This window comes from Cetorhinus maximus, chromosome 1 (genome assembly GCF_964194155.1).
Source record: "Cetorhinus maximus chromosome 1, sCetMax3.hap1.1, whole genome shotgun sequence".
In the NCBI taxonomy this organism is placed as follows: Eukaryota; Metazoa; Chordata; class Chondrichthyes; order Lamniformes; family Cetorhinidae; genus Cetorhinus; species Cetorhinus maximus.
The window spans coordinates 8,283,110-8,307,484 of record NC_135879.1 but is presented as its reverse complement, the minus strand read 5'-3'; the positions used below and the strand labels follow the sequence as shown (position 1 = coordinate 8,307,484).

Here is a 24,375-nt window from a genome sequence, read left to right as displayed (position 1 = left end):
CATTACAGAGCGGGTTTCATCAGTTCTGTGAAGAGGCTCTGAATAGACAGCGCCTCTGACTCTCATTGTCAGTCTGGTTTCATTCCGAGTACCGGTTGTTAAGGAGCAGTAGATGCATTTGTTGCTATTGTATCATCATCATATATATATATATATATTAATATATGTTGCTTTTCTGCTGGCTGATGTATCCCTAAGCAACGTGGTACTGATGCTGAGCGCCCTCTTTGGCTCTGAACCACAAGTCTGCAGCTCTCTCGCTTCGGGTTGGTGCCTGTCTCTCTCTCTCTCTCTCTCTCTCATCCTCGCCCTCTGCACGTCGGCAGAAGGAAAAGTTTACATACGTGTGTAAATATATATTTTTGCAAAGAAAAAAAGGGGAGGGGGGGAGAGATACCGTAACAGACTGCGTCCCAGCTAGAACCGTGGATCAAGAAATCTTGCATTTTAATCAGTCCGGCTCCTTTGCCTGCTGCGCCTCGGAGACGCACTTTTGTTTTCAAACAAGAAGATTTTTCATTCACTCGGAATTCTTTCCAGGGGTTTGATTTCAACGGCTCCCTCCCTTCCCCACCCCCCCCAACTCAACTGCAAATCGATCTCCGTGTTTCAAAATGCATTTTCCCCATTGACTGGACCGTTGGCGAGGCCAGGCCAAGCTGAAGTTAGATTCTCTCTCTGTCTCTCTGTGTGTGTGTCTAACACTGACCTGGTGCATCAGCCCCAGCCTGTCTGATCCGTTTGAAATTTCTATTGGATTATAACCGGAATTCGCTTTGTGTGATATGTTGGCAATTTAGATAGGTATTTTCAAAGAGAGAGAGAAGGGGATCTGCGTGACTTTTTGCAAATGTGTTCAACTCCATGTGCTGGCAAAGGATAAAGAAAATCTGTAAAGGGAGGCTTTTTTTAAAAAAAAATCGAAGACCGAAATTCGATTAGAGAGAGAGAGAGTGAGAGGACACCGAGAAGAAAAAGGATTAGTGGGGGAAAGTACCTACTACACGGAGCAAAGGGGCGCTCCATCTCTCTCTCTCCCACTCTTGTCTCTATTCCATTCTGGCAACTATTCCCAGGCTCCCGGAATTAAAGGCAGCGCCCGCGGATCAACACGGAGCCTCCGACTTAAAATCAGGAGGAAAACCAAACAGGAAGGAAATGGAAGTTTTCCCAGCCATCTTCCTCGTGTCGATCCTGCTTTCTTCCTGCATCGATGTGGTGACGGCCGATTCCATCATACACATCGGTAAGCTTAAACTGCACTCTTTCCATACCACCACCACTCTCCTCCGCGTGAAATCCTATTTCTTTGTGCGCTTTTCTTTAAAACAAATTGCTATGGTTTGAGAAGGGAGGGAGGGAGGGGGGGGGCGATGTGTTTTGATTTATTGTCCCGCTTGAGCTGAGAAGCCGATTAAAAGTTGCACACCTCCCAAATCGTTCATTTGAGTGTCGAGAGTTCAGTCTCGATAGGCAATTCGTTGGACTTACAATGGAAGGGTGAAAGCGCAGAATCTCTCTCTCTCTCTCTCATACACATACACACACACATTTATTATACTCTCCCACTCTCTCGTCTGCTTTGACAACGCGTGTTTAAAATAGGAATAGGGCAAAACAAAAAGACTTTATCATTCCCACACAGCCAACACATCAGCAGAGGATCAACTAGGCTAGTGAACTTGCTCTTTCGGGTTTGGAGGAATAATTTGAAGGAGATGGGACAGGTGGGAAAATGAAAACATTATTAAAGTAATGACAAGCGTCTGTGTCCAAGTAGAGCAAGAGAGAGAGAGGGGTGGGGGAAAACAAGTGAATCGTCCATCCGGATTTTCAATAGGTTGGCTCCTTGCTTTGGTCTTGTTTTGGTGCGGGAAATATTGAAACCACAAGGTTTTTTTTTTCTGTGCGAGGAGCTGGGCCGTGTGCCTACACTCGCTCTGTGTGGGAGTGTGTGAGTGTGTGTATATATAGGGACTAGGATCTGATCACAATCAGGCTCCCGGGTTACACAAAGCAGCACTCAATGGCTCTCTGCTGTTGTGATGGGAATTGTAATAACCTTCGCAACAGAGCGAGTACGGGACAAAAAATAATAAAAACAAACCTCTTGCCGATACCGTTCGGCTATTTTACCTGCAGCACCCACCTCCTTTCCCTCCCCACCAACTCTTGCAGGGAAACCAATCTGGTCATTTCAGTCACGTCTGCACGGAGGTATTTATCTGAGGGTATTGAGGGAGGAGAACATTAAACCTCAAGAGTTTAAGAATAGTAATCACACTGGTGTCGGCAAGCTACCGCTTTCGAGGCACATCCCCGTGTCACCCCTCCCACCACATTGAAACTAAACCGCCAAGGTCAAAGACACGGTGACCAGGGTTAATTTTAAAATCATGTTAAATGACTCGTAAAAGGAGGTTTAATCCACGGGCTTTTATTTTAGGTATGTCCCTAGTTTATAATTAAAGATTTAGAGCCTTTCGCACATCTAGCCCATTGGAGGAGGTTGAAGGGTATTGAAGGAAAGGTTTTGACTGCTGTTACCACATTGTGCATTGAATATAGCTTCACAGTTTTATTATGCTAGAGAGCGGCATTGGCATGGACACTACAATTGTTATCAAGGTAATTTATTCATTCACCGGATTTCTCAGGTTATTGTATACAGTGGTTGCAGTGGGAAATCTGTGCTAATCCATACCCCCCACTAATCTGAAGGCCAGTGTTCCTGATTAAGTAGTTAATGCAATTCTTAATTGCATTGTGCGCTGCAGTTTAGTTGTTATCGAGGCCAGAGCAAAATCTCAAGGATTAATCCTTGAATTCGAAATTTGGGGCGGGATTCTGTTCCGAAATGATCCGCGATGATTTGCTGTTGAATTTACTAAGCGATTACCTTGTTTTGTTAATTTATACATAAACCTTTGCTTCGACCACCAGCCTGTTTTCATAAACACACCCTGCTGTCCTTTAAACAGTGACAAATCTGTTCTGCGAAAATAATGGACACGGTGCAGAGTGTTAGCCGTGTCTAATTAAAGAAACAGATTAATCAATGCAGTATGCAGATCACTCTCTCGCAGCTAGAACGAACACAAGGTTCGCATCTTGCGAGACTCGGCACCTCATCAGCCATTTGGTACCAATACAGTAGATATTAGTACCTACTATTAACCTGCGTTCCAGCCGCAACTGCTTTCAACAGCGGGTTTTCCACCCCAGTTGAACAGCTACCGAGCTCAAGTTGGGTGACTTTTTTTTTTGGACAATGGCTGCTCAATAGATCAACTGTGCAAAGCCCCCGCCCGCTCTTTGTTTCGCTATAAAACCAGCTTGCGACAGTGCTAAGGATGGTGTAGGTATGGAGAAGACATTTCCATTTGTGGGATGGGATGGGGTGGGGTGGTCAAACGCCCGGGGCCGTAAATATAAAATAGTCACTTCTAAATCCAACAGAGAATTTGGGAGAAACTTTTTTTTTAAAACCCAGGGAGTGGCGAGAATCTGGAACTCCACACCACAGGGAGCAGTTGAGGTGAATCCGATAGGTACATTAAAGGGGAAACTAGAGTGCAGGAGTGAGAAAGGAATAGGAGGATATGCAAATTGGGTGTGATGAAATAGGGCTGGGGAGGTCCCCTGTGGAACACATACACTGGTAAGGACCTGCTGGGCTGAATGGCCTGTTTCTGAAACAAAAACGAAAATAGCTGGAAAAACTCAGCAGGTCTGACAGCATCTGCGGAGAGGAAGATAGTTAACGTTTCGAGTCCGTATGACTCTTCAACAGAACCTGTTTAAGTGCTAGAATGTTTGAAATATCTATCTGCATCCTTTGTATCCACCTCATCTCTCTGCCTATAATATATATGACTTTCTGTAGATCTCTAATTGGTTTTATTTGTGCACTATACTCTTGACCCAGCGTAAGTTCTAGGGTACCTCTGCACTTTTTCCACCCTCTGGTGTTGGTTGCTGATTGTTTTCTTCTGTGAGGGTAATATTCTTCATTAATAATGACTCCTTGACTTATGAAGAGGGTACCCTCTGAACTCATCAGTCAGGTTTCGTAATGGAGATACTATCTACAGTGCACCCAACTATGGAGTGAACATGGTCATTGGTTCCTGCTGCACTTGTGTATTGCCCAGCCCCACGGCTATACCCTGCATTGAAAATCAATTATATGTCCAGCTTGAGTTCCAGCTAATCGCCATCCTTAGCACACATTTATTTTAAAAATCTTATGTATGTGGTGCCCCAATTAGTGAATTAGTTAATCAATTTTTATACTGATATGAAATAAAGCATATCAAACAACAATATAAGACACCGCACATGCCATTTGTATCACTTTCATGGCTTCTCAGTATTTTACGTGATTTAAATCTACACGGTTTTTAATAGTAAAGTAGTTGACACCAACTTTAACAGGTTGATTTGTCTTATTCTTGAGCATCTTTATTTAAACACAACTGGTTTGCATGAGCTAGTTACCTTGATATCAAGATAGGTAAATCAACATGTCCAGTGGAACTGGTAATTGCAGAAGTCACTTGGTTTGTAACTATCTCTATTGCTAATAATTTAGCTTCCTCACAATATGAATCTCCAACTCGTTCAAACTCATTTACTCCCAATTATGCCATTGGCACTTGGTGTAACAATCAAAATCGATTCAGAAACAAGTGTTAAAGTTAATTAAATCCTTTTCAATAATTGAATTTTCGATGGGCTGGTGAAATTTGCTCTTTGAGCAGTTACTTTTGACAAAGAAATCACTTTAAACTTTGAATTAACACTTGGAGATTATTCAATAAACCTGACAGCTAAGAAATGATTAATTGACCCATCATTTCTTGGATGTCATGGATGGATGATTTGGATGTAAACAAAATAGAGAGTCCATTGATTTCATCCAATAACCCAATCCATGTTTGTACCAACTGTATAATTGAATAAAACATTTTGATATTCAATAAGCAGATGTGTTTTTCCCTAATTGCTAGTGCCAATTATTAGGCATGACGTTCATCAAGAAATCAAAAGCTTATGTTTACTATAGGTGGCATAGTGATGTAGCCGGTGTAGGCATCCCATTCAGATCATTGGTTATTCATGCATCTTAATGGTTTTTGTAAATGCTTAAATTAGCTGTAGTCCAGATTAAATTGTCGTAAATTGATTAAAAAAAGCACCATAGGTCACAATTTATTTGAAACTGGAAAACTCCGGTTCATATAATAGGCTAATTTCCACATTGGTCTAATGTATCTGAAGTGCCATCTTTCAGATGTGGCCCCATCTGCCCCCTCAGGTGGATGGAGTTAAATATCGAATGACACTATTTCGGAGAAGAGGAGGAGAGTTCTCGCGACATTGCTAAGATTGATCACCTGGTAATGATCATCTTGTTGTTTGTAGGACCTTGTGATGCGCAACTTGACTGTGCATTTCCTACCTCAGAAGGCTGACTACATTTCAAATGTACTTCGTTAGATGGAAAGCATTTTTGATTCATCCAGGGACTGTGATAGGCACTGTATAAATGCGAGTCTTTCCTATCTTTAACCTATGATTTGAAATTTAGAGCTGAGGTTAGAATCAAAAGCGTTTGTTGGATTACCTACAGTAAGTCAGCCACTTCGAGTTTTCAACTTCGAGTTGTAACCTACTGTAATTACGAGGAATTCATTTAGTTTTCTGTTGAATGAAGTAATATAGCACTATTTCGATTCTGAATAGTAATTTTTCATGTTTAATTGATTCCAGTGCAAAAGTATAGAAACTTTTAATCAATTGTGTCCTTTAAATGGCACTGGTGTAGAGTTATCATGAAATAAGAGTTTTTCTCGATCTAAAAAAAAATTCAAGGAGATGCCAAATTTTTTTTTACTGCTGTTGACACACGTGTTATTCTCCCAGAATTTTGAGGCTGTGATGAGCACTTAATGCAATGCATTGTCTTTGAGCAGCTATGTAACGTGCTGCAGCTAACTTGCTGTGCTATAGGGGTATGTGTTGAGCAAAATCTTTGAATTTTGCCCAAGTTGAGGGCTGAAGCTTTGGGCCCAAATGAACCTGAGCCTATTCTCGGGCACATCCTAGATCTTAGTTCAGGGCAGCATTATTATTTGCAGAGATCTGGAGCGAGTTGCCTGTCTATACTCCAGTGTAGGACTTGGAACATATATTCATTTTTTTTCAGCCTAAGAAAATGGATATGGCAGGTAGAATGATAAATGCCCTCAGAGTATTGTGGAGGTGGAGACAGAAATGAAGATCCATCTATATGATGAGCCCATCAGTCTCTCACAACAGTTAGGTTGATGCCATAAGACCATTTCAACTAACTTAATATCTCTCCTTACTCAGTGTCCAGCTGCTCCCCTTCTCATTTCTGTTTAGCTTAACTCCATCATATTCACTATTGGGAGTTGAAGCCAGTTTCTGAGTGTTTGCCATATTTGTGTCATTGCAAAGCATAGGAACAAGAGTAGGCCATTCAGCCCATCAAGCCTGCTCCTCCATTCGATTAGTTCATGGCTGATCATCTACCTCAACACCACTTTCCTGCACTATCTCCATATCCCTTGATGTCATTAGTCTCCAGAAATCTATTGATTTCTGTTTTGAACATTCTCAATGATTGAGCTCCACAGCCCTCTGGGGTAGAGAATTCCAAAGATTCATTACCATCTGAGTGAAGAAATTCTTCCTCATCTCAGTCTTAAATGACCTATCCCTTATCCTGAGATTCCATCTCCTGGTTTTAGACTCACTAGCCAGGGGAAACATCTTATCTACATCCAGCCTGTCACCCCATGTAAGAAGTTTGTAAGTTTCAATGAGGTCACCCCTCGTTCTTCAAAACTCCAGGGAATACAGAGCCCGTCTCCCCAATCTCTCCTCATTAAACAATTCTGCCATCCCAGGGATTAAACTGATGAACCTCCATTGCACTCCCTCTGTGGCAAGTTTATCTCTCCTTAGATAAGGGGATCAAAACTGTGCACAATACTTCAGGTGAGGTCTCACCAATGCTCTATACAGCTGCAGCAAGACATCTGTACCCCTGTACTCAAATCTGCTTGCAATGAAGGCCTTCCTAATTTCTTGCTGCACATGTGTGCTATTTTCAGTGACTCATCAACAAGGACACGGAGGTCCCTTTGGACATCAACATTTCCCAACCTCTTGCCATTTAAGAAATATTCTGCTTCTCTGTTCCCACAGAAGTAACAATCTACTGTAGCTCTGGAGCCAGGCCTTGAATGTTGCTGTTGAAGATGGCAATGCAGGATACTCTTGGGGTAACAATTTCCATGAAGTGCAGCATCAGGTTAGGTTTTAAAAAATGCTGGGGTGGCCCATCAGACTTCTGGGAAACTTAAACTGAGGTAGAAGACTTTTTAATGTTCTGAGAAAATGGACATTACTTCATGTGTGTAAGCAGGGTGTCTAACTGGCTCTCCATTGCAATTGCAATCTATCTTCAGAACCTAAATGGTGAGGTTATTACTTATGCATTAACTTTTCTATATATATATATATATATCAAATCTATCTGTATGAATCTATATATCTATAGGTCATGGTGTAGATATCAGAAAGTGTAAAATGCCTTGCAACCTTGTCATTTAATGCTGTTTTTCTCTGAAATGGAGAAAGAAGTTTATAGCTTCAAATTTACTTCAGCAATACATCCATGGGATTCTGAGTGTTGTCAGGCTGTGGTGACTTATAACAATTGGGGCTTGATTTCCAAAATGGAGACAGGAAACAGAAGCCGGGTCTGTTTTTTGGATCAGAAACCCACCTCTGGTGTAAAGCTGACTGGAGTTCAGATTTTTGCAGGAACGAGCCCTTAATTGTCATGGAGACGAGTTTCCTGTCCAATTAAAGTTAGTGGGGCAGGAATGGAGGTGGGTTTCAGACACCCAAGGCAGCCATCACTGAGACTGCTGGTTGTCTTGGAGGGGAGAGTTTGTGCCAAAGCCTGCCATTGCACCACCAGAAAGCAAGATATCGTAGAAGAACCAGAGTTCTGTACCTATGAGGGAGGTCCTCTTCCTGCAGGGTGTCAGGAGAAGGCCACCTTGTCATGCAGCAGGGACACCTCCCTCTTCAGCATCATCTCCCTCTGCCTCCAATTCCTCCTCATCTCTTACTTCTTGCTCCCGATGAGCGGCCCAGATCCAGGGCCTCACTGTCCTCGGGGTCCACACCTCTCTGGAGGACCATAAAATGGAGGGCACAGCAGACCATCACAATGACCAAGACCCTTGCAGGAGGGGATTGGAGGGACCTCCTGAGTGTCAAGGCACCCTCTGAGCCTGCGATGCTCCTTCAGTTGTGAATTTGATATGTTGCCCAGCCTTGAAGAGGACATCGGCAATGTACCGGTGCGCAAGTGTCTGTGAGATGCCACCAAGGTCTGTACTGTTGAGTGCACAGATGTCTATGACCATTTGCCTAGAGGGTCATATTCTCCTTTGGCAATGGTTCTGTCATGTCCAGGTAGCTTCACCTCTGCCTGTAGATCCTGTGCTCAGGACAGTGTCCCGTTTGTGTCTCTTGTCCCCCCCTCCACTGACCTCCTGATGCCTGGCACTCTGCCCTTCCTGTGCAGGCTCATCTCGCGTGGCCTTGGTTTCTGAGGGTGCGGTACCCATTTCCACTGTTCCTGGTGTTTGGGTGGAATCCAACCAGCCCTGCTCACTGCTCTGATGCCCATGTGATGCCAGAAGGCTGATGAACTCCTGAACTGGCACAGTTCTGACTGCTGATCTGTCCTGGGCTGCTGCCAGTTTAACCTCAAGGGGTTAAGCCCTTTAACCTATTAAAAGCATGAATACTGACCTTAATAAACTTTTCTAGCCTCCATGACTTGCCCCCAATGTGTTCCTCGCCCCCCCCACCCCTTCTGCTGGTCTGATTCAGACAGCTGCAGAATGCCGGCCACCCTGTGAAGGTTCCAGAAGGTTGCAGAATTGAGCTTTTATTAAGCACTTACCAACTTTAAATGGCCTGTTTCATCCGTGGATCACCTGCTGCTTCTACCTCACCCACGCTTGCTTGCAACTGCAAAAAAAAACTCATCAGAATTAATGGGAACTCATGGAAACTATAAACAATGTGCTGCTTTTAATGTAGTAAATTTATGTGCGTTATTTTTTTCAATTAAATATCATAGGTAAATTAATTCACGCCAGAAACAAAAGTGTAGGCATTTTCATATTATTAATATAAATATTCCAAGAGAACATATTTATTGGAAACATTCTAATGTGTTTTTTTTTATTCGTGCATGGGATGTGGGTGTCGCTGGCCAGGCCAGCATTTATTACCCATCCCTAGTTGCCCTTGTTCAGAGGGCATTTAAGAGTCAACCACATTGCTGTATGTCTAGAGTCACGTGTAGGCCGGACCGGGTAAGGACGGCAGATTTCCTTCCCTAAAGGGCACTAGTGAACCAGATGAGTTTTTACAACAATCGTCCATGGTTTCATCTGACTTTTAATTGTAGATTTTTATTGAATTCAAATTCCACCACCTGCCCTGGCGAGATTCGGACCCCAGGTCCCCAGAGCATTAGCCTGGGCCTCTGGATTACTAGTCAGATGAATATAGCACTACACCATCGCTTCCCCAGTGTTATTGTGATCGCCATCATAATAATCTTTTTCTCAGAAATGAATAAATTATCTCACATATAGATAAAAAAAAACAAAATCAACAGTAACATAAATCTTACTATAAAACTACATTGGTGTTGTCTGTGCTTGTGATAACTGATGCTGTGCATGTGAGAGCTGGTCTGACTGTGTGACATCATGCAAATGGTGGGTATGAAGGTTCTGGCCTGCTCTCCTGTATGGCCTTGGCTGTGGTGTTGCGTGTCGGGACCCACCCATGAACCATCTAGAGGACTCTCGCGGGTCACTGTGGACCACAATTTGGGAACCACTGTTCTAAAGTAAGAACAAAAACTTGCATTTAAATAGTGACTTTAACATGGGGAAAATGTTCCAAGGAGCTCCACAAGAGCATAGCCAGACAAAAAGGGACACTGGCATTGAAGGAGATATTAGGACAGGTAACAACGTTTGGTCAAAGAGGTAGATTTTAAGGAACCTCCTAAAGGAGCAGAGAGATTTAGGGAGGGATTTCCAAAGCTTGGGGCTTAGCCAACTCGAGGCACAGCTGCAAATACTGAGCAAAGTGAGTGAGGGATGCGCAAGAGGCCAAATTTGGAGAGACGCACAGTTCTTAGAGGGTTGTTGGGGCGGAAGAGGTTACAGAGATGGGAAAGAGCGAGACCTTGGATAGTTTGGAGCAATGGGTTGCGAATGTTTTATAATTGAGCCTATGATGAACTGGCTTGCATTCTTTATCTGGGCGAGAATCAATCAAAAGGCTGACATGACAGAAATATAGTCATTTTGTGCCCCTTTCCCCACCTTTGTAAAATGTCAACACTTGCTGGAGTGAAAGAATGCTGTTCAAACATGCTGGAAACATAGTCCACCATTTAAGCACAAAAAAAACCAATAATAAAGTAATATTATTCAGGGCCTTGCTTATACTGCTTGAAGGATAATTTCACAGTTGATGATTGTGGTTGATGTGCACTATCAGGTGTTGCTGCTGAAAGCAGATTAGACATTGAGAATAACATTTTCCACTTGATGCAGCACCACAAATGATGTTTGTATCAGTGTTAATGTATTTATTATAATGGTTGATGCATGAGTTGTTACAATAGCTGGTGCTGAAACAACATAATATCCCCCCCCACCACCGCTGCACCCCCCGCCAACCAGCACACCTCATATGAAGGACACGACAGAATTGGGCAAATTTCCCCCCTTTTCCCTCTTCCAAAAGATGTTGACATTTGCTATTTTGGAGTTCAACAGGCAACCAGCAGCTCTCAAGCACCTCAGCCGAGGAGCTGTCCTTCAGTTGTGAGTGTAGACTGCAAAATAGTAGTATGATATGTCACTATGTTGACATCATGCCCGAGTCTGGTGTTCATCACAAGATACCCACACTCATGTACTCTCTGTTCATGCCGTTGAACATAGATCGGAGCAAGAATTCTGGATAATTTGTTTGTCCCCTAGCCTTTAGATCACAAGAGGAATTTGCAATGCTTTAACCTGCTTTTTGGGAGTTTTGTGATGCACTGGGTCTCTGCCTGTGAGCCAGAAGTTCTGGGTTCAGGTCCCACCCCAGGACTTAATGGCCAGGGAAGTCGCATTCATATCATGGCCAAACAGGTTATCTATCAACCTGCAAATCCTTCTGACATATACCAATAGCAGCTGGTAAAAACATGAGAAATTCCTGGTCAATCTTGTGATGGAAAGAATTTTGGAGCCTCTGCATCACTATCCATCGCTCCATGCTACAACATGCATGTTGCCAAGCAGCTTTGAATCCCTGGGTGAACTGTAACATGGCACCACCCCCCTTTATGGCTGAGATCAGATGACTCACCACAGACAAGTGATTGAATCTGGTAACCATGCTGATCTGTATGGTTCGGTACTGATGACCATTATGGGAGATTCATATTGGTTTAATTTTCAACTTCAGTCTAAATAAACACGGATGCTTTGACCTTCATCAATAAGGCCGTTGGAATTGAACAGTGTTGTCCAATAGAAATCGCTGACTTCATGAGTGAAACTTCAGCAATACAGTTTTAATCACATGCACAAATTTTAGTAGGAAATGCCTTTAATACATTCACACAATACTGGTAAATGTGCTTCGCATGTGATTTTGTTACCTCTCGCCTTGACCGTTCTAACACACTCCTGGCTGACCACCTATGTTCTACTCTCCGCCATCCAAAACTCTGCTACCTGTGTCCTTACTCGCACCAAGTCCCACTTACCCATCACCCCTGTGCTCACTGACCTATGTTGGCTCCCAGTTTACAGTGCCCCGATTTTAAAATATTCTTCATTTCAAATTCCTCCATGGCCTCGCTCCCCTGCCTATCTCTGTAACCTCCTCCAAGTCCCACAACCCTCTGAGGTATCTGCGGTCCTCAATGTATTGCATCTCGAGCATCCCTGATTTTAATCAGTCCATCATTGAGAACCATGCCTTCAGCTACCAGCATTCCCTGCAAAAATCTCTTCACCTCTCTATCTCACTTTGGTCTTTTAAGAGGCTCTTTAAAACACGCCTCTTTGACAAAGCTTTTTGTCACCTACCCTGATATCTCCTTATGTGCTTTGATATCATACTTTGTTTCATAAGGTTCCTGTGAGTTGTGTAACGTGTCTTCAGATGTATTATTCCATTGAAGCCACCATATGGGGGAGACGGTGGCGTAGTGGTAATGTCAGTGGATTGGTAATCCAGAGGCCCAGGCTAATAGGCTGAGGACAAGGGTTCAGATCCCACCACACGGCTTGTGGAATATGAATTTGGTAACAATCTGGAATTGAAAAGCTCATCTCAGTAATGATGACCATGAAACCATGGTGATTAATGTAAAAACCTATCTGGTTCAATGATTTCATTTAGGGGAGGAAACTTGCCGTCCTTACCTGGCTTGGCCTACATGTGACTCCAGCCCCACAGCAATGTGGTTGATTCTTGACTGCCCTCTGAAATGGTGTGGCAAGCCACTAAGTTCAAGGGCAATTAGGAATGGGCAACAAATGCTGGTCTTGCCAGTCAGACTCTGATCCAATGAAAGAAAAGATGTAAAAAAAAAATACAAGTTGTTGTAACTTAGTTAAACATCTACCAACAGTCAATAACCAAGGAAGAAATTTCCTCAAAATGATTTTTAAAAAAAACACATGCACAGCCTGCTTTTTGTCTCACCATGTCACTAAAAAACAGACAGCAATGTTACAACTTGCCTGAAAAAACTGAGTGAATAAGAGTATGGAGATCACGTGCCCAGAGACTGTGCTTGTTGTTCATTTTTTAATTTACTGATCAGAAATTCAATTAGCCACATCTGGCTTCTAAATTAGCCACACATGGCTAATGGTGAATGTATTGGAGTAGAGCAAAGATTTTGTTTTAATCAGGTGTGACAAGTACATATATTGAAATTGGCAGCGATCCCTTGGGTGGAAGAGATTGGTGATGTTCCTGCTCCCTAGAGCAACTGTAATGCATTGTCAAAGAATTGGGAAAGTATTTCTGTTATTACAGAGAGCTGTGTTTTATTTCGATAGCTTATTGGAAAACACTACCTTCTCCTCTGCTTCCCGACTATTGGGTCACGTTAGTGATATGAGATTCTTCTGTCACTATTTCAACACCAATGTTAACCATTTTAATTGAAGTGGGTTAATGCCTCAGTTGCAATAGCAGACTGAAGAGGGCAATATGAATGTATTACACTTTCATCGGTTTGTGAGACCCGTAGTCACTTCTAGGATTGTCTGTGTGTGTTCCTGTTGAGTGGTGGAGAATTCCAGTTTGTCATGGAACTATTTGTCACTGTCAGTAGGAAGTGTTTTTTGCTTCTCGGACTTAACTGTCCTTTGCATCTGGTCGCTGTTTGATGCCCTGCAGGTCTCACTATGTGCCTGGCTTGTGCTCTGTAGCTCCCATTATATAATTTCCTGAGGAATCGTAGCTCATAAATTAACCAGATACTCATGTCTTTTCTTTAGCAGCCAAGATTTTATGAAACGTTATGAAACCCAGTTACATAAGACAAGACAAACATGGTGATGTTCCAACCCAAATGAAAAGGCATTGATACCACTCTGGTGGGAAAATACAGCAGACTTCCACTAGCTTTGTTTGAAATATGGCAAACCCCAGTTTTTTTTTAAAAGCCATTATTAAAGCACTGAGAAGGACATTGTGAGTGATTTTATTTTAGGCATGGGGTGAAGTTAGAAACCCTGGGTGTTGCAGTCAATCAGAAGGCATGCTGCTGGTGTGGTCTGTGGTAGTCTTTCCTTTGAAATTTTATTGTCAAATGGTGGAGATTTCTAGAAAAAAACTTAAGTCTCAGTAGTCCCTGCATACTGCAGTAGCAAACGTAGGGTCCAGGTAGTTTATAGGTGAACAATGTCTTTGGAACAAGAATCATTTTTCAAATTATGGCAAATTCCAAACACCTAAATAATGTATCAATAAACGCAACCTATAAAACTCTTCAAGTTTATTCAGAAATGATTATGCCTCGTCAGTAAACATTCTTGGGAGAGATTAGGTGGCATAGTGCACTGTGCTTTTCAACTCTGGGTACTGGAGTTTACTTCCACAGCAGATCAAAAGAATATCATTCTCTTCATTCAAATGGCTCTCTTAATTGAAGTAATGTGTGCCAACTTCAATCTGTTTCCTAGATGTATTTCAGGCTGTTTCTTAGATGAGTTTCAGGCTAATCGCACAGAAGCGCTAATGATTTAGCCCTGACTAACAATTTAACAGATTGAAGCCATCAGTTTGATTGGCATGGAGAATGCAAATGGTCACGCTGGTTCAATAAGTTCTGCCCTTCTGAATTTGGAATTGGATACATTGGTGAGACAAAGCAGAGGCAGCTTTGCTTGACATCTGATCTGTACTAAACCTGACCTGATGTGTTCAATTCTGATATAAATTGCCCCATAATAGGAAGCTCTTTCCTTGCATTGTCTCATCTCAGTTTGAGGATTTACTTTTGGCCAGTGAATCATGTCGCCACATTTAGTGTTTGAATGGAGAGCTTCTCAAAATATGAATAATATCATTTTGTTAGAGTCAGTAAATTATTAAATGTCCATTGAGAGGCATAGAGGAGGTACTTAATTTAAGGCAGATATAAAAGTCTCTCAATTTCTTGCATGCATTTTTTATGCCTATAAATAATGCCAATGTGGGCCTTTTCTGTCCTTTTCAATATTCCCCATTCCTGAACAGAGTCTGACATCATTTGGACATTAGTTTTATAGAAAGCAGAAGCAATTGTGATGTAAAACATTATGATTTTTGGAAGCTTAAGATCATTCAACCATCAGAGGATTTATTCCTGGTAACTATTCAAAAGAACATTTCAGAAATCACACTACGCTCTCTTCTGATGATATGATAATCACATGTCAATTATCCAGCGCTTTTTTAGTAACCATGTTACATTTTCATAATAGAGATTCCTTAACATTGACCTTGATTGCTCATTTGGAGCAAGTTTATGTCTCATTGATGCTTAAGGTCTAGTCACACTGCAAGCTAATCTTTACCAAAATAGCACATTCCCGTGGCGTAATTGATAGCCCCATTTAAAACGGCCACAGTGAATCTGACCAAACAGAGCTGGATAATAATTGTTCATTTGAAAGGTTTAACATCTTAAACATGCGTGCACTTTGTGACTGGGACAAAGGATTTTAACTTACCTGGCTCTGAGCAAATTAAACTTTCTTGCCTCAAAGAAAGGTATCCAAGGGCAGGTTCTGAATGATGATGATATTATGAAGAAAGTACTCTACCATGTATCAGTTCCAGTAATACACTTCAGCTTCAGGCAGTGTCAGCCTTGGCTCCGCTGATAGGATTCTCTCCTTTTGAGTCAGAAGATCCTGGGTTCAAGTCCCACTTCAAGATTTGAGCACAAAATTCAAGACTGACACTCCAGTGCAGTACTGAGGGAGTGCTACACTGTTGAAATGCCAATTTTCAGATGAGATGTTAAACAGAGCCCTGTCTGCCTTCGCAAGTGAATGTAAATATCTCATGGCACTATATTGAAGATGATTAGGGAAGTTATCCCTGGTATCCTGACCAACATTTATCTCTCTCAATCAACATCACAAAAACACGGAACAGCTTATCTGATCATTGTCCCATTGTTGCTTGTGGAAACTTGCGATGAGCAAATTGGCTGCTCTGTTTCTTCCAACAGTGACTGCAGTTTAAAAAGTACTTCATTGGCTGTGAAGCACTTTGGGATGTCCTGTGTTTATGAAAGGTGCTATATAAATGCAAGTGTTTTTGTTCTAAATGGTAATGTGAATGTGTTTTTGTGGAAACCATCCCTTGTTGAAATACATTCTATTTTCACATTTCTTTTAATCGAAAAGGGACTAGATCAGGTGGAAATATATTTGAGAAGATTATTTTCTTTTGGCTGGGAATACTATTTAGAAGGTGCTTTCAGAAGAGATGCATTTGCAGGCACCAGATTGATTTCCAGTGAAACTACATCTCCAGTTATGGAATTTGCTTGGTAAATATTGCCTGGTAATTCTGCCACGATGGTTGAACCATCAGGCTTTAACTTATTATGGAGCTATTTCAAGAGATGCCTATTTGAATTCTGATTCAGCAAAGCCTCCAATTTAAAGTTTTTGCCCTTGTGTTCAAATCCCTCCATGGCCTTGCCCCTTCCTACTTTTGTAACCTCCTCCAGCCTTACAACCCTCTGAGAACGATATTCCTCCAAATCTGGCCTCTTGTGCATCTCTGATTTTCTTCATGGAGCTATCTAGATCCTCGGCTCTGAAATTCCCTTCCTAAACCTCTCCAACCCTCTCTCTCTCTCTCTCTCTCTTTCCTCTTCAAAACCCACCTAGTGGCCAAATATTTGGTCACCTGTGGACAGTTATAAAGCTGAATCAAGCCACTAATAATTGATTTTGTTGGGAATGTATTTTTAAAGAGTACGTTACAGGCGTTGCTTGCTGAATAAGTACTAATGTAAAGATAAAGATGTTAGTAATGTCTCTCGGGTTCTGTGTCATAGTTTTGATTGAATTCTCCCTATCAACGTTTTCCAAATTTAATACAGTGTTTGAGAAACAGCAATGCAATATAATTCTGAGGCGGGAATGTTCTGGTGCACTCTTGTCAATACTTCAATACTTTAATGGAAGGGAAAATGTGACTTGGATTTACATAATGGTGTTTTTTGTCTGAAAGGGGTTGATATTTGGGTCTGAGAATTCATCGACCATGAAGTCTTCAACACGTTTTGACAGGCTGCATTTGCATTAGAGCAAAGGTTTGTGAATAAGCATATTTCCCACCCACAATGCTATGCAGGAGAGTTGTGTGTAGAGTCCCTGGAAGACAATAAATGTCAACATATATTAAGAAAAGACCTTTGTACATTTGTATGGGAGAATAAAAGAATAATTCTGTAATAACAACTCCCTCAATATGCTGTTCATGCCAAAGTCCAGTAATGACCATGTAAATAACCTGGTTTGAACTTCGATTAAAGCCTGTTCACTGTAACTGGAATAAATACCATGAAGAATAAATTAAGAACTTATAACTATTTAGCACCTTTCATAACCTCAGAATGTCCCAAGTGTTTTATGCCAATGAATGCTTTTGAAGTGCAGTCACTGTTGTGGCAATGTAGGAAACAGAGAAGCTAATTTTCATACAGCAAACCTCCACAAATAATCTGTTTCTCTCATGTTGATTGAGGGATAAACACTGGCTCGTCCGCATTTTAAAGTGTAAAGTAGCATTTCAAAGTTACACTCAAATATTTTTCTTCTTGACCAGTAACAGGAAATAAACCCGGAAAATGGTTATGGATGATTCAGTGATTTTATTCTAACCATTTTGGTGGCTCATGGTTAAATGGGGAACGCTGTCAGTGAAAATTTTGTCGGCAAAACATTTATTTTCTATCTTGACTGTACAATATAACAAATTATGATCTGTTTATTGCATTTATACCATCCCCTAGGGTATCACATTACCAAATAGTTGGGTTTATTCCTGGAAGTTTCATCCCAAAAGATCCTATTCCCCAATCAGATTTGTCTATTCTTAGCCATGGTAAATGGAACAATTGGACACAGACAAATATAAAGAGTGCGTTCACTGTCCAATTGTTCCATTTACCATGGCTGAAGGATAGACAAATATAGACAGTGTGTTCAATCCTTCAGCCATAGTAAATGGAACAATTGGACAGTGAACACACTCTCTAACACCCAATTGGATTAATCATCACAGTTAATGAGACTGCTTTCTCTTCCAAATTCTGATATTTTTGCAACTATTTCTTTGAATGGTTTCATTTAAATGAAGAACTTTTTTTTAAATGCCTCTTTGATTTTTTTCCCCTGAGTTGCTTGCAGCAGTAAACTGGAGATTAACCTTCAAGTCCTGGAGAGTCCAGGACAATCCTGGAGGGCGGCAACCCGAGGTTCGCATAAACCTCAGGACGCGTTTGCCACTACTTCCATTATTAGCATCAAAACAAGGCCGGACGCGATAAAAGCAGCACCTGCTGGCATCTAGTATTGCTGAGGGTTGGTGGTACTGACATCTAATTTACAATCTGATGTAAATTACTGATGTAGATTACATCTAATCTGACATTTAAATGCTCTGTCCTGTCCAAGAGTGGATGTGCTCAGGTAGGTAATGCTTAGTTCATTGTGATTGACTTTACTTAGGACCTTGAGACAATTTGCAACAGGGAAAGAGTGGCAGCCTTGCTGTGGCCTCTCTCTTAGATTGGATGATTCCTCCTTGACATTCAATGCAATTTATTATGCAGCTTTCTTGTACACTCATCCTTCTTTATGTGCATGCAATGGGGAATTTTGTGACAATGGATTCATTTAGGATAGCACTTGTGGGGTTAACACCTTTTTTTAATAACCTGTTAAAAAGACAAACTTGGAGATCTCACTTCCATTTTGTGTATTTTGTTTATCAACTAATTTTTAAAAAATGGATTCAGATGATGCCTTTGATGACTACAGAACCTCGAAAAGCCAATTAAATACTTTAGAAATTTATTCACTGCTGTACTTCAGGAAACACAGCAGCCAATTTGCGCATAGCAGGGTCTCAGAAAGAGCAATGAGATAATTGATCAGATAATTGACATGTTAGTCAATTGGCCAAGACACTGGAGAGAACATTTTTTTTGCAAAAATATAATTTATTCAAAAATAATTATCTAAAAGAACATTACAAAATACATTTCGAATTGTTATAACAAAGCACAATAAACAATCAGCATTTTCCACAGAGCATGTTGCACTTTGAGGTCCCTCAAAACAATTGTGTTAACTATTTACGTTCAAGAGCAAGCTTGCATCCTGAGGGGACCTACGCCATTACCAACCCTTTGGTTTATTATGGCTCAATGGCCTTACACACTGGTCTTTCCCCATTGCGCCTTTGCGGCGGCTGCTCCAAGCTTGAGTGCATTCCTCAGCACGTACTCCTGGACCTGAGTCTGTAACACTCAGTCGGAGACAACTCTTTGCACTGGAAGACCAGCAAGTTTCAGGGAAACCAAACAGCATCTTTCACTGAGTTGATGATCCTCCAGCTGCAGTTGATGTTTGTCTTGGTGTGTGTCCCTGGGACCAGAGGCACAGAGTCCTATGTCACATTACTGCTCGGGATGAACCTTGACAAAAACCACTGCATCTGTCTCCAGACCTGCTTTGCAAAGGTACATTCTAGAAGGAGGTGTGTGATCGTCTGTTCCCCACAGCAGCTGATTTGAGGGCAGCATGTGGTGGCGCAGAGACTTCGGGCGTGCATGAAGGATCTGATGGGGAGTGCCCTTCTCACCATCAGCCAAGCTCAGCCTTGGTGCTTGTTGGAAAGTTCTGGCGAAGAGGTATTCTGCCAAATGACTTTGACAGTCTGCTCAGGGAACCATCCAACAGGATCCACCATCTCCTTTTCCCAAAGGGCCTTGAGGACGTAATGTGCAGACCGCTGCCTGATGGACATGTGGTCAAAGATGTTTCTCTGCACAAACTTTTCCACAAGGGAGAGGTGGTACGGTACGGTCCAACTACTTGGAGCGTTCCACAGCAGCGTGGCCAGACCCATCCTTTGCAACACCAGGGACAAGTAGAACCTAAGCACGTAGTGAGACCTGGTGTTTGTGTACTGAGGGTCAATGCAAAGCTTGATGCAGCCACACACAAAGGCGGCCATCAGGATGAGGGCAACATTGGGTACGTTTTTCCCTCCTCTATCCAGAGCTTTGTACATGGTGTCTCTGTGGACATGATCCATCTTTGAGCTCCAGATGAAGTAGAAGATTGCTCGAGTGACCGCTGTAGCGCAGGATCAGGGTATGAGCCACACCTGTGCCATGCACAGTAGCACCGAGAGAATTTCACACCTGATGACCAGGTTCTTACCTGCAAGGGAGAGGGAGCGTCACTTCCACATGCCCTGTTTCTGCCTCACCTTGATTATATGCTCCCCCCTCCAGTTTTTGGCGCATGCCCCAGACTCTCCAAACCATATCCCCAGCACCGTCAAGTAGTCAAGTAGTCTGACTTGAAGGTGAAGGGGCCAAAGGAATAGTCAGTCCAGTTCCCAAAGAACATGGTCCTACTCTTGCCATGATTTATCTTGGCACCAGAGGCTAGTTCAAACTGGTCACAGATGCTCATCGGTCTGCGCACCAACAGCAGATCCAAGCAGAAGATGGTGACGTTGTTCGCATACAGGGAGGCTTTGACCTCCACGCCTCTGCTTCCAGGGATTGTCACTCCTCTTCTGCTTAAATTCTTCCTGCTGGACTTGGCACAAGGTTCTGTGCAACACACGAACAGGGCAGGAGAGAGAGGGCAGTCCTGTTTGACTCCAGATTTGATCAGAACACTTTCAGATTTCCTTGTTCTTCAAAATAGTCTACCTGAGATGGCAGATGGGGCCTTGATTTAATGCCTTATTTTGACCAAGTTGGACCACAACGAAGTAAGCTGATTAGTCCTATTTCATATGCAAAATTGATGGGGCAGTAAATAGTGAGGAGGATAGCCATGAATAACAGGAGGATATAGAAGGGCTGATCAGTGGCAAATCAAATTTAATCTGGATAAGTGTGAGGTGATGCACTTGGGCAGGACAAACAAGGCACGGGAAAACACGGTGAATGGTAGGACCCTGGGAAGTACCGAGGATCAGAGGGACCTTGGTGTGCATGTCCACCGGTCCCTTAAGGTAGCAGGACAGGTAGATAAGCTGGTTAAGCAGGCATATAGGATAGTTGCCTTTATTAACCAATGCATAGAATACAAGAGCAGGGAGGTAATGCTGGAACTGTATAAAACGCTGGTTAGGCCACAGCTAGAGTCTTGTGTGCAGTTCTGGAATCCACACTATAGGAAGGATATTATTGCACTAGGGAGAGTGCAGAGGAGATTTACCAGAATGTTGCCTGGGCTGGAGAGTTTTAGTTGTGAGGAGAGATTGGCCAGACTGGGGTTATTTTCCCTGGAGCAGAGGAGATTGAGGTTGAGGTGTCTAAGATTGAGGGGTATATATAGAGTAGACAGGAAGGAACTACTCCCCTTGGCGGAGGGATCAATAGATTTGGAGGGGCATAGATTTAAGGTTAGGGGCAGGAGGTTTAGAGGGGATGTGAGGAAGAATTTTTTCACCCAGAGGGCAGTGGAAATCTGGAACTCACTGCCTGAAAGGATGGTAGAGGCAGAAACCCTCATAACATTGAAGAAGTATTTGGATGTGCACTTGCGATGCCATGGCATACAAGGCTGTGGACCTAGTGCTGGAAAATGGGATTAGAATAGTTAGGTACTTGTTTGACTGGTGCAGACTCAATGGGCCAAAGGGCCTTTATCTGTGCTGTAGACCTCCATAACTCTATGACGTTTACTTCAGCTGTTGCAACTGTAAGAAACTTTGCAAACATGATTTTTTAAAAACGCAATAGTTTGGGGAGGGAAGGATTAGATTTATTATTTGATTTGATTAAATAGTTTAAATATGCAATGTCCTGAACTGCTGAGTTGGGTGCCATTCAAATTCAATGGACTAGGAAACAACTGTTAAGGAGATTATGCATTGTCTGCAAATGTGATTGAGGTGTGCACTGCTTATCCATGGTTTTGTTATCACCAGACTGGACTATTCCAATGTGATCCTGGTTGTCCTATCTTCCACCCTCTGCAAACTAATTCGGACCAGGTCCCGTTTATTCAATATTCCTACATTCCCCAACTTACTTTGACTCTCGGTCCAGCAATGCCTCATTTAAAAATTCTCAGCCTTGTATTCAAATCCCTCATGGTCTCACCCATCCTTATTGTAGTGTTCAGTTGTTCTCTGTTTGGTTATGAGAGGCTGTTTACTGTTGATGTTCACTGTGCTTGTTTTGTTAAGTCTGGGTGTGGACCCAGAGAAAACTAAACAGGCTGTAGAAAGAGCTGGATGCCAGGGCTAAAGCATGGAGTAGACATTTTAAAGCACTATAAGGGAAACCTGTTGCATAGAAACTTGTGGCATCTCTGCATTGCTCTGAGATACATAAAATATACAACAAATATGTCTTTAACTTCCTTCATTCCTACAACCCTCTGATGAACTCAGTTTTCCTCCAACTCTGTTCTCTTCTGCATCCCTCATTTCCTTCACTCTACCACAAGCAGACGTACCTTCAGCTGTTTTGGCTCTAAACTCTAGAGTTCTCTCGCTGAACCTTTTTGCCTTTCTTCCTTCCGAGACACTTCTTAAAATTCACCAGCAAGCTTTTTGGTCACCGGCCCTAGTATCGCCTTACACACTTGGGTGCCAAATTTTATCAGATAATATCTGTGAAATGCCTTTGAAATCTTTTTTAACTATTTAAAAGGCGCTATATAAATGCAATTTTCTCTTGTTGACGAGCTTCCATTTCAAAAAGCTGTGCAGGACCATAAAATACTGTGTTTGCTCAAACAGTTACAAGAACCCGACTTAAAATTGTAATGGACTTTGTCAGTGCTGTGTGGGTGTACTGTTGGTGAAGTGATACCAGCAGGCCATTTGAAAATCTCTTGGCCCCTGTGAACTCATCTATTTGGTTTTAATTCCCCAGTATAAGCCAGGTGTAGCCCATTATGATTAATATTTAAAAATAACCCTGTAGCCTCGATTTTTTTATAGTCATCTCTAAATTTGCACTTCTAATGTAAGCAATCCCTGGACACAAATGAGGTCTGTTAAATTTGTTTTGTTTCCGATCATTTCATAAGGTGTTTTTCTTTCTTGTGAATTGCTAAAATGTTTCGACAAAGCTTCTGCACGTTTTCTTTTTACAACTCTGCAATAGCTGCAGAGAAGAAAAAGGAAAAGTGATCACCAAAAGTGTTGCAAAGCTGGCTCACAGGAAGTGGTACTAATGAGCCGCAGTTTATATTTCAGAAATCTAATGCCACGCGATCCTTGGCCAATTGCAGCCTGTCCCATATCGGTGAGTTCCACAGTCATAAAATTAGGTTAGCAAATTGTGCTAAGTCTGTGTCTACAATGAGTGCTCTACACCCTCCGGCCCCAAGAGATTGACTGCTCTTGAATGGAGTAGAAAACCAGATAAGCGGATGTGACCTGATTTGAACCTTCAAACACATCATTCATCAAAAGTCTGTTTGCACCTTTTGTGCCTTTGTGGGTTTGTCTGGTGAACAGTTGTGTCTTAGGGACGAGGAAGATCCCAAGTTTTACTGCAGATCTGTGCTGAGTTAGTCTCTCTTGTCAAGTTTGCTCTAGAGCACTGCAGTTCACCTCCACTGCCGTGTTTTGGGGAGTGAGGGTTCCCTTGCCTAATTACTGACTCTGGCTGAAGTCTTTTTTTTCCAAGTGAGGAACAAGATTGGAACTGGCTGTGAAGGAGTATTTTCATTTATCTAGCGCCTTTCACAACATCTTAAGACCATAAGACGTAGGAGCAGAAGTAGGCCGTTCGGCCCATCAAGTCTGCTCTGCCATTCAATGCTCCTCCATTCAAGCTCCAAGCACTTCACAGCCAATGAAATGTATTTTGAAGTGTAGCCACTTCAACGTGGAGAATTGTGGCAACCAATTTGTAAACATCAAAATCCCACAAACTGCAGTGGCATAAATACCAAATAAATCAATTTTAAAGATGGTACTAATTGCCTTAATGTTAACCAGCATTAGGAAATTCTGCTCAACTTTTACTAGCGGCTAAGGGGTTAAAATGTGCTTTGGGAAAGTAAAGCAACTTGTGTTTATATAGTCCCCATCTGGACCTCAAGACATCCCAAACGATTTAAAGCCAATAAAGGACTTTTCATATGTCATCACTGACAGGAAACATGTTAGCCAATTTTCTGCACAGCAAGGTTCCACAAATAGAACTGGGATAATGACCAGATAATCTGTTTTTGAGATGTCAGTTAAGAGATAAATGTTGGTTGGGGTCCAAGCAACGGCCATGCTTGCCTTGAAATAACGCCATAGGATCTTTCACAGCCACCCGAGAGGGGAGATGCAGGCGGTTTGATGCCTCGCCTGAAAGGTGGAATCTCCTAGTACTTAAGCGTCAGCCTGGTTGAACTGCCCATGACCTGGAGTGGACCTCTGCCTGGCCAAGAGGCCAGAATTCTACAACTGAGACAGGGCGGACGCCTGATG

At 42.2% G+C, this 24,375-nt stretch overlaps 1 protein-coding gene across 3 annotated transcripts in view; it reads left to right on the top strand.

Moving 5' to 3' along the window:
- The first annotated feature begins 958 nt into the window (after positions 1-958).
- Positions 959-24,375, top strand: part of grid2 (glutamate receptor, ionotropic, delta 2) — a 928,012-nt gene continuing 904,595 nt past the window's right edge. For all 3 annotated transcript variants that reach the window (XR_013580586.1, XR_013580577.1, XM_078570739.1), the window contains exon 1: positions 959-1,246. Coding sequence is in view for 1 of the 3 variants with exons in the window: in XM_078570739.1 (XP_078426865.1) it covers positions 1,159-1,246 (88 nt within the window). In the remaining 2 variants the exon portion in view is untranslated. The remainder of the gene's footprint in view (positions 1,247-24,375) is intronic.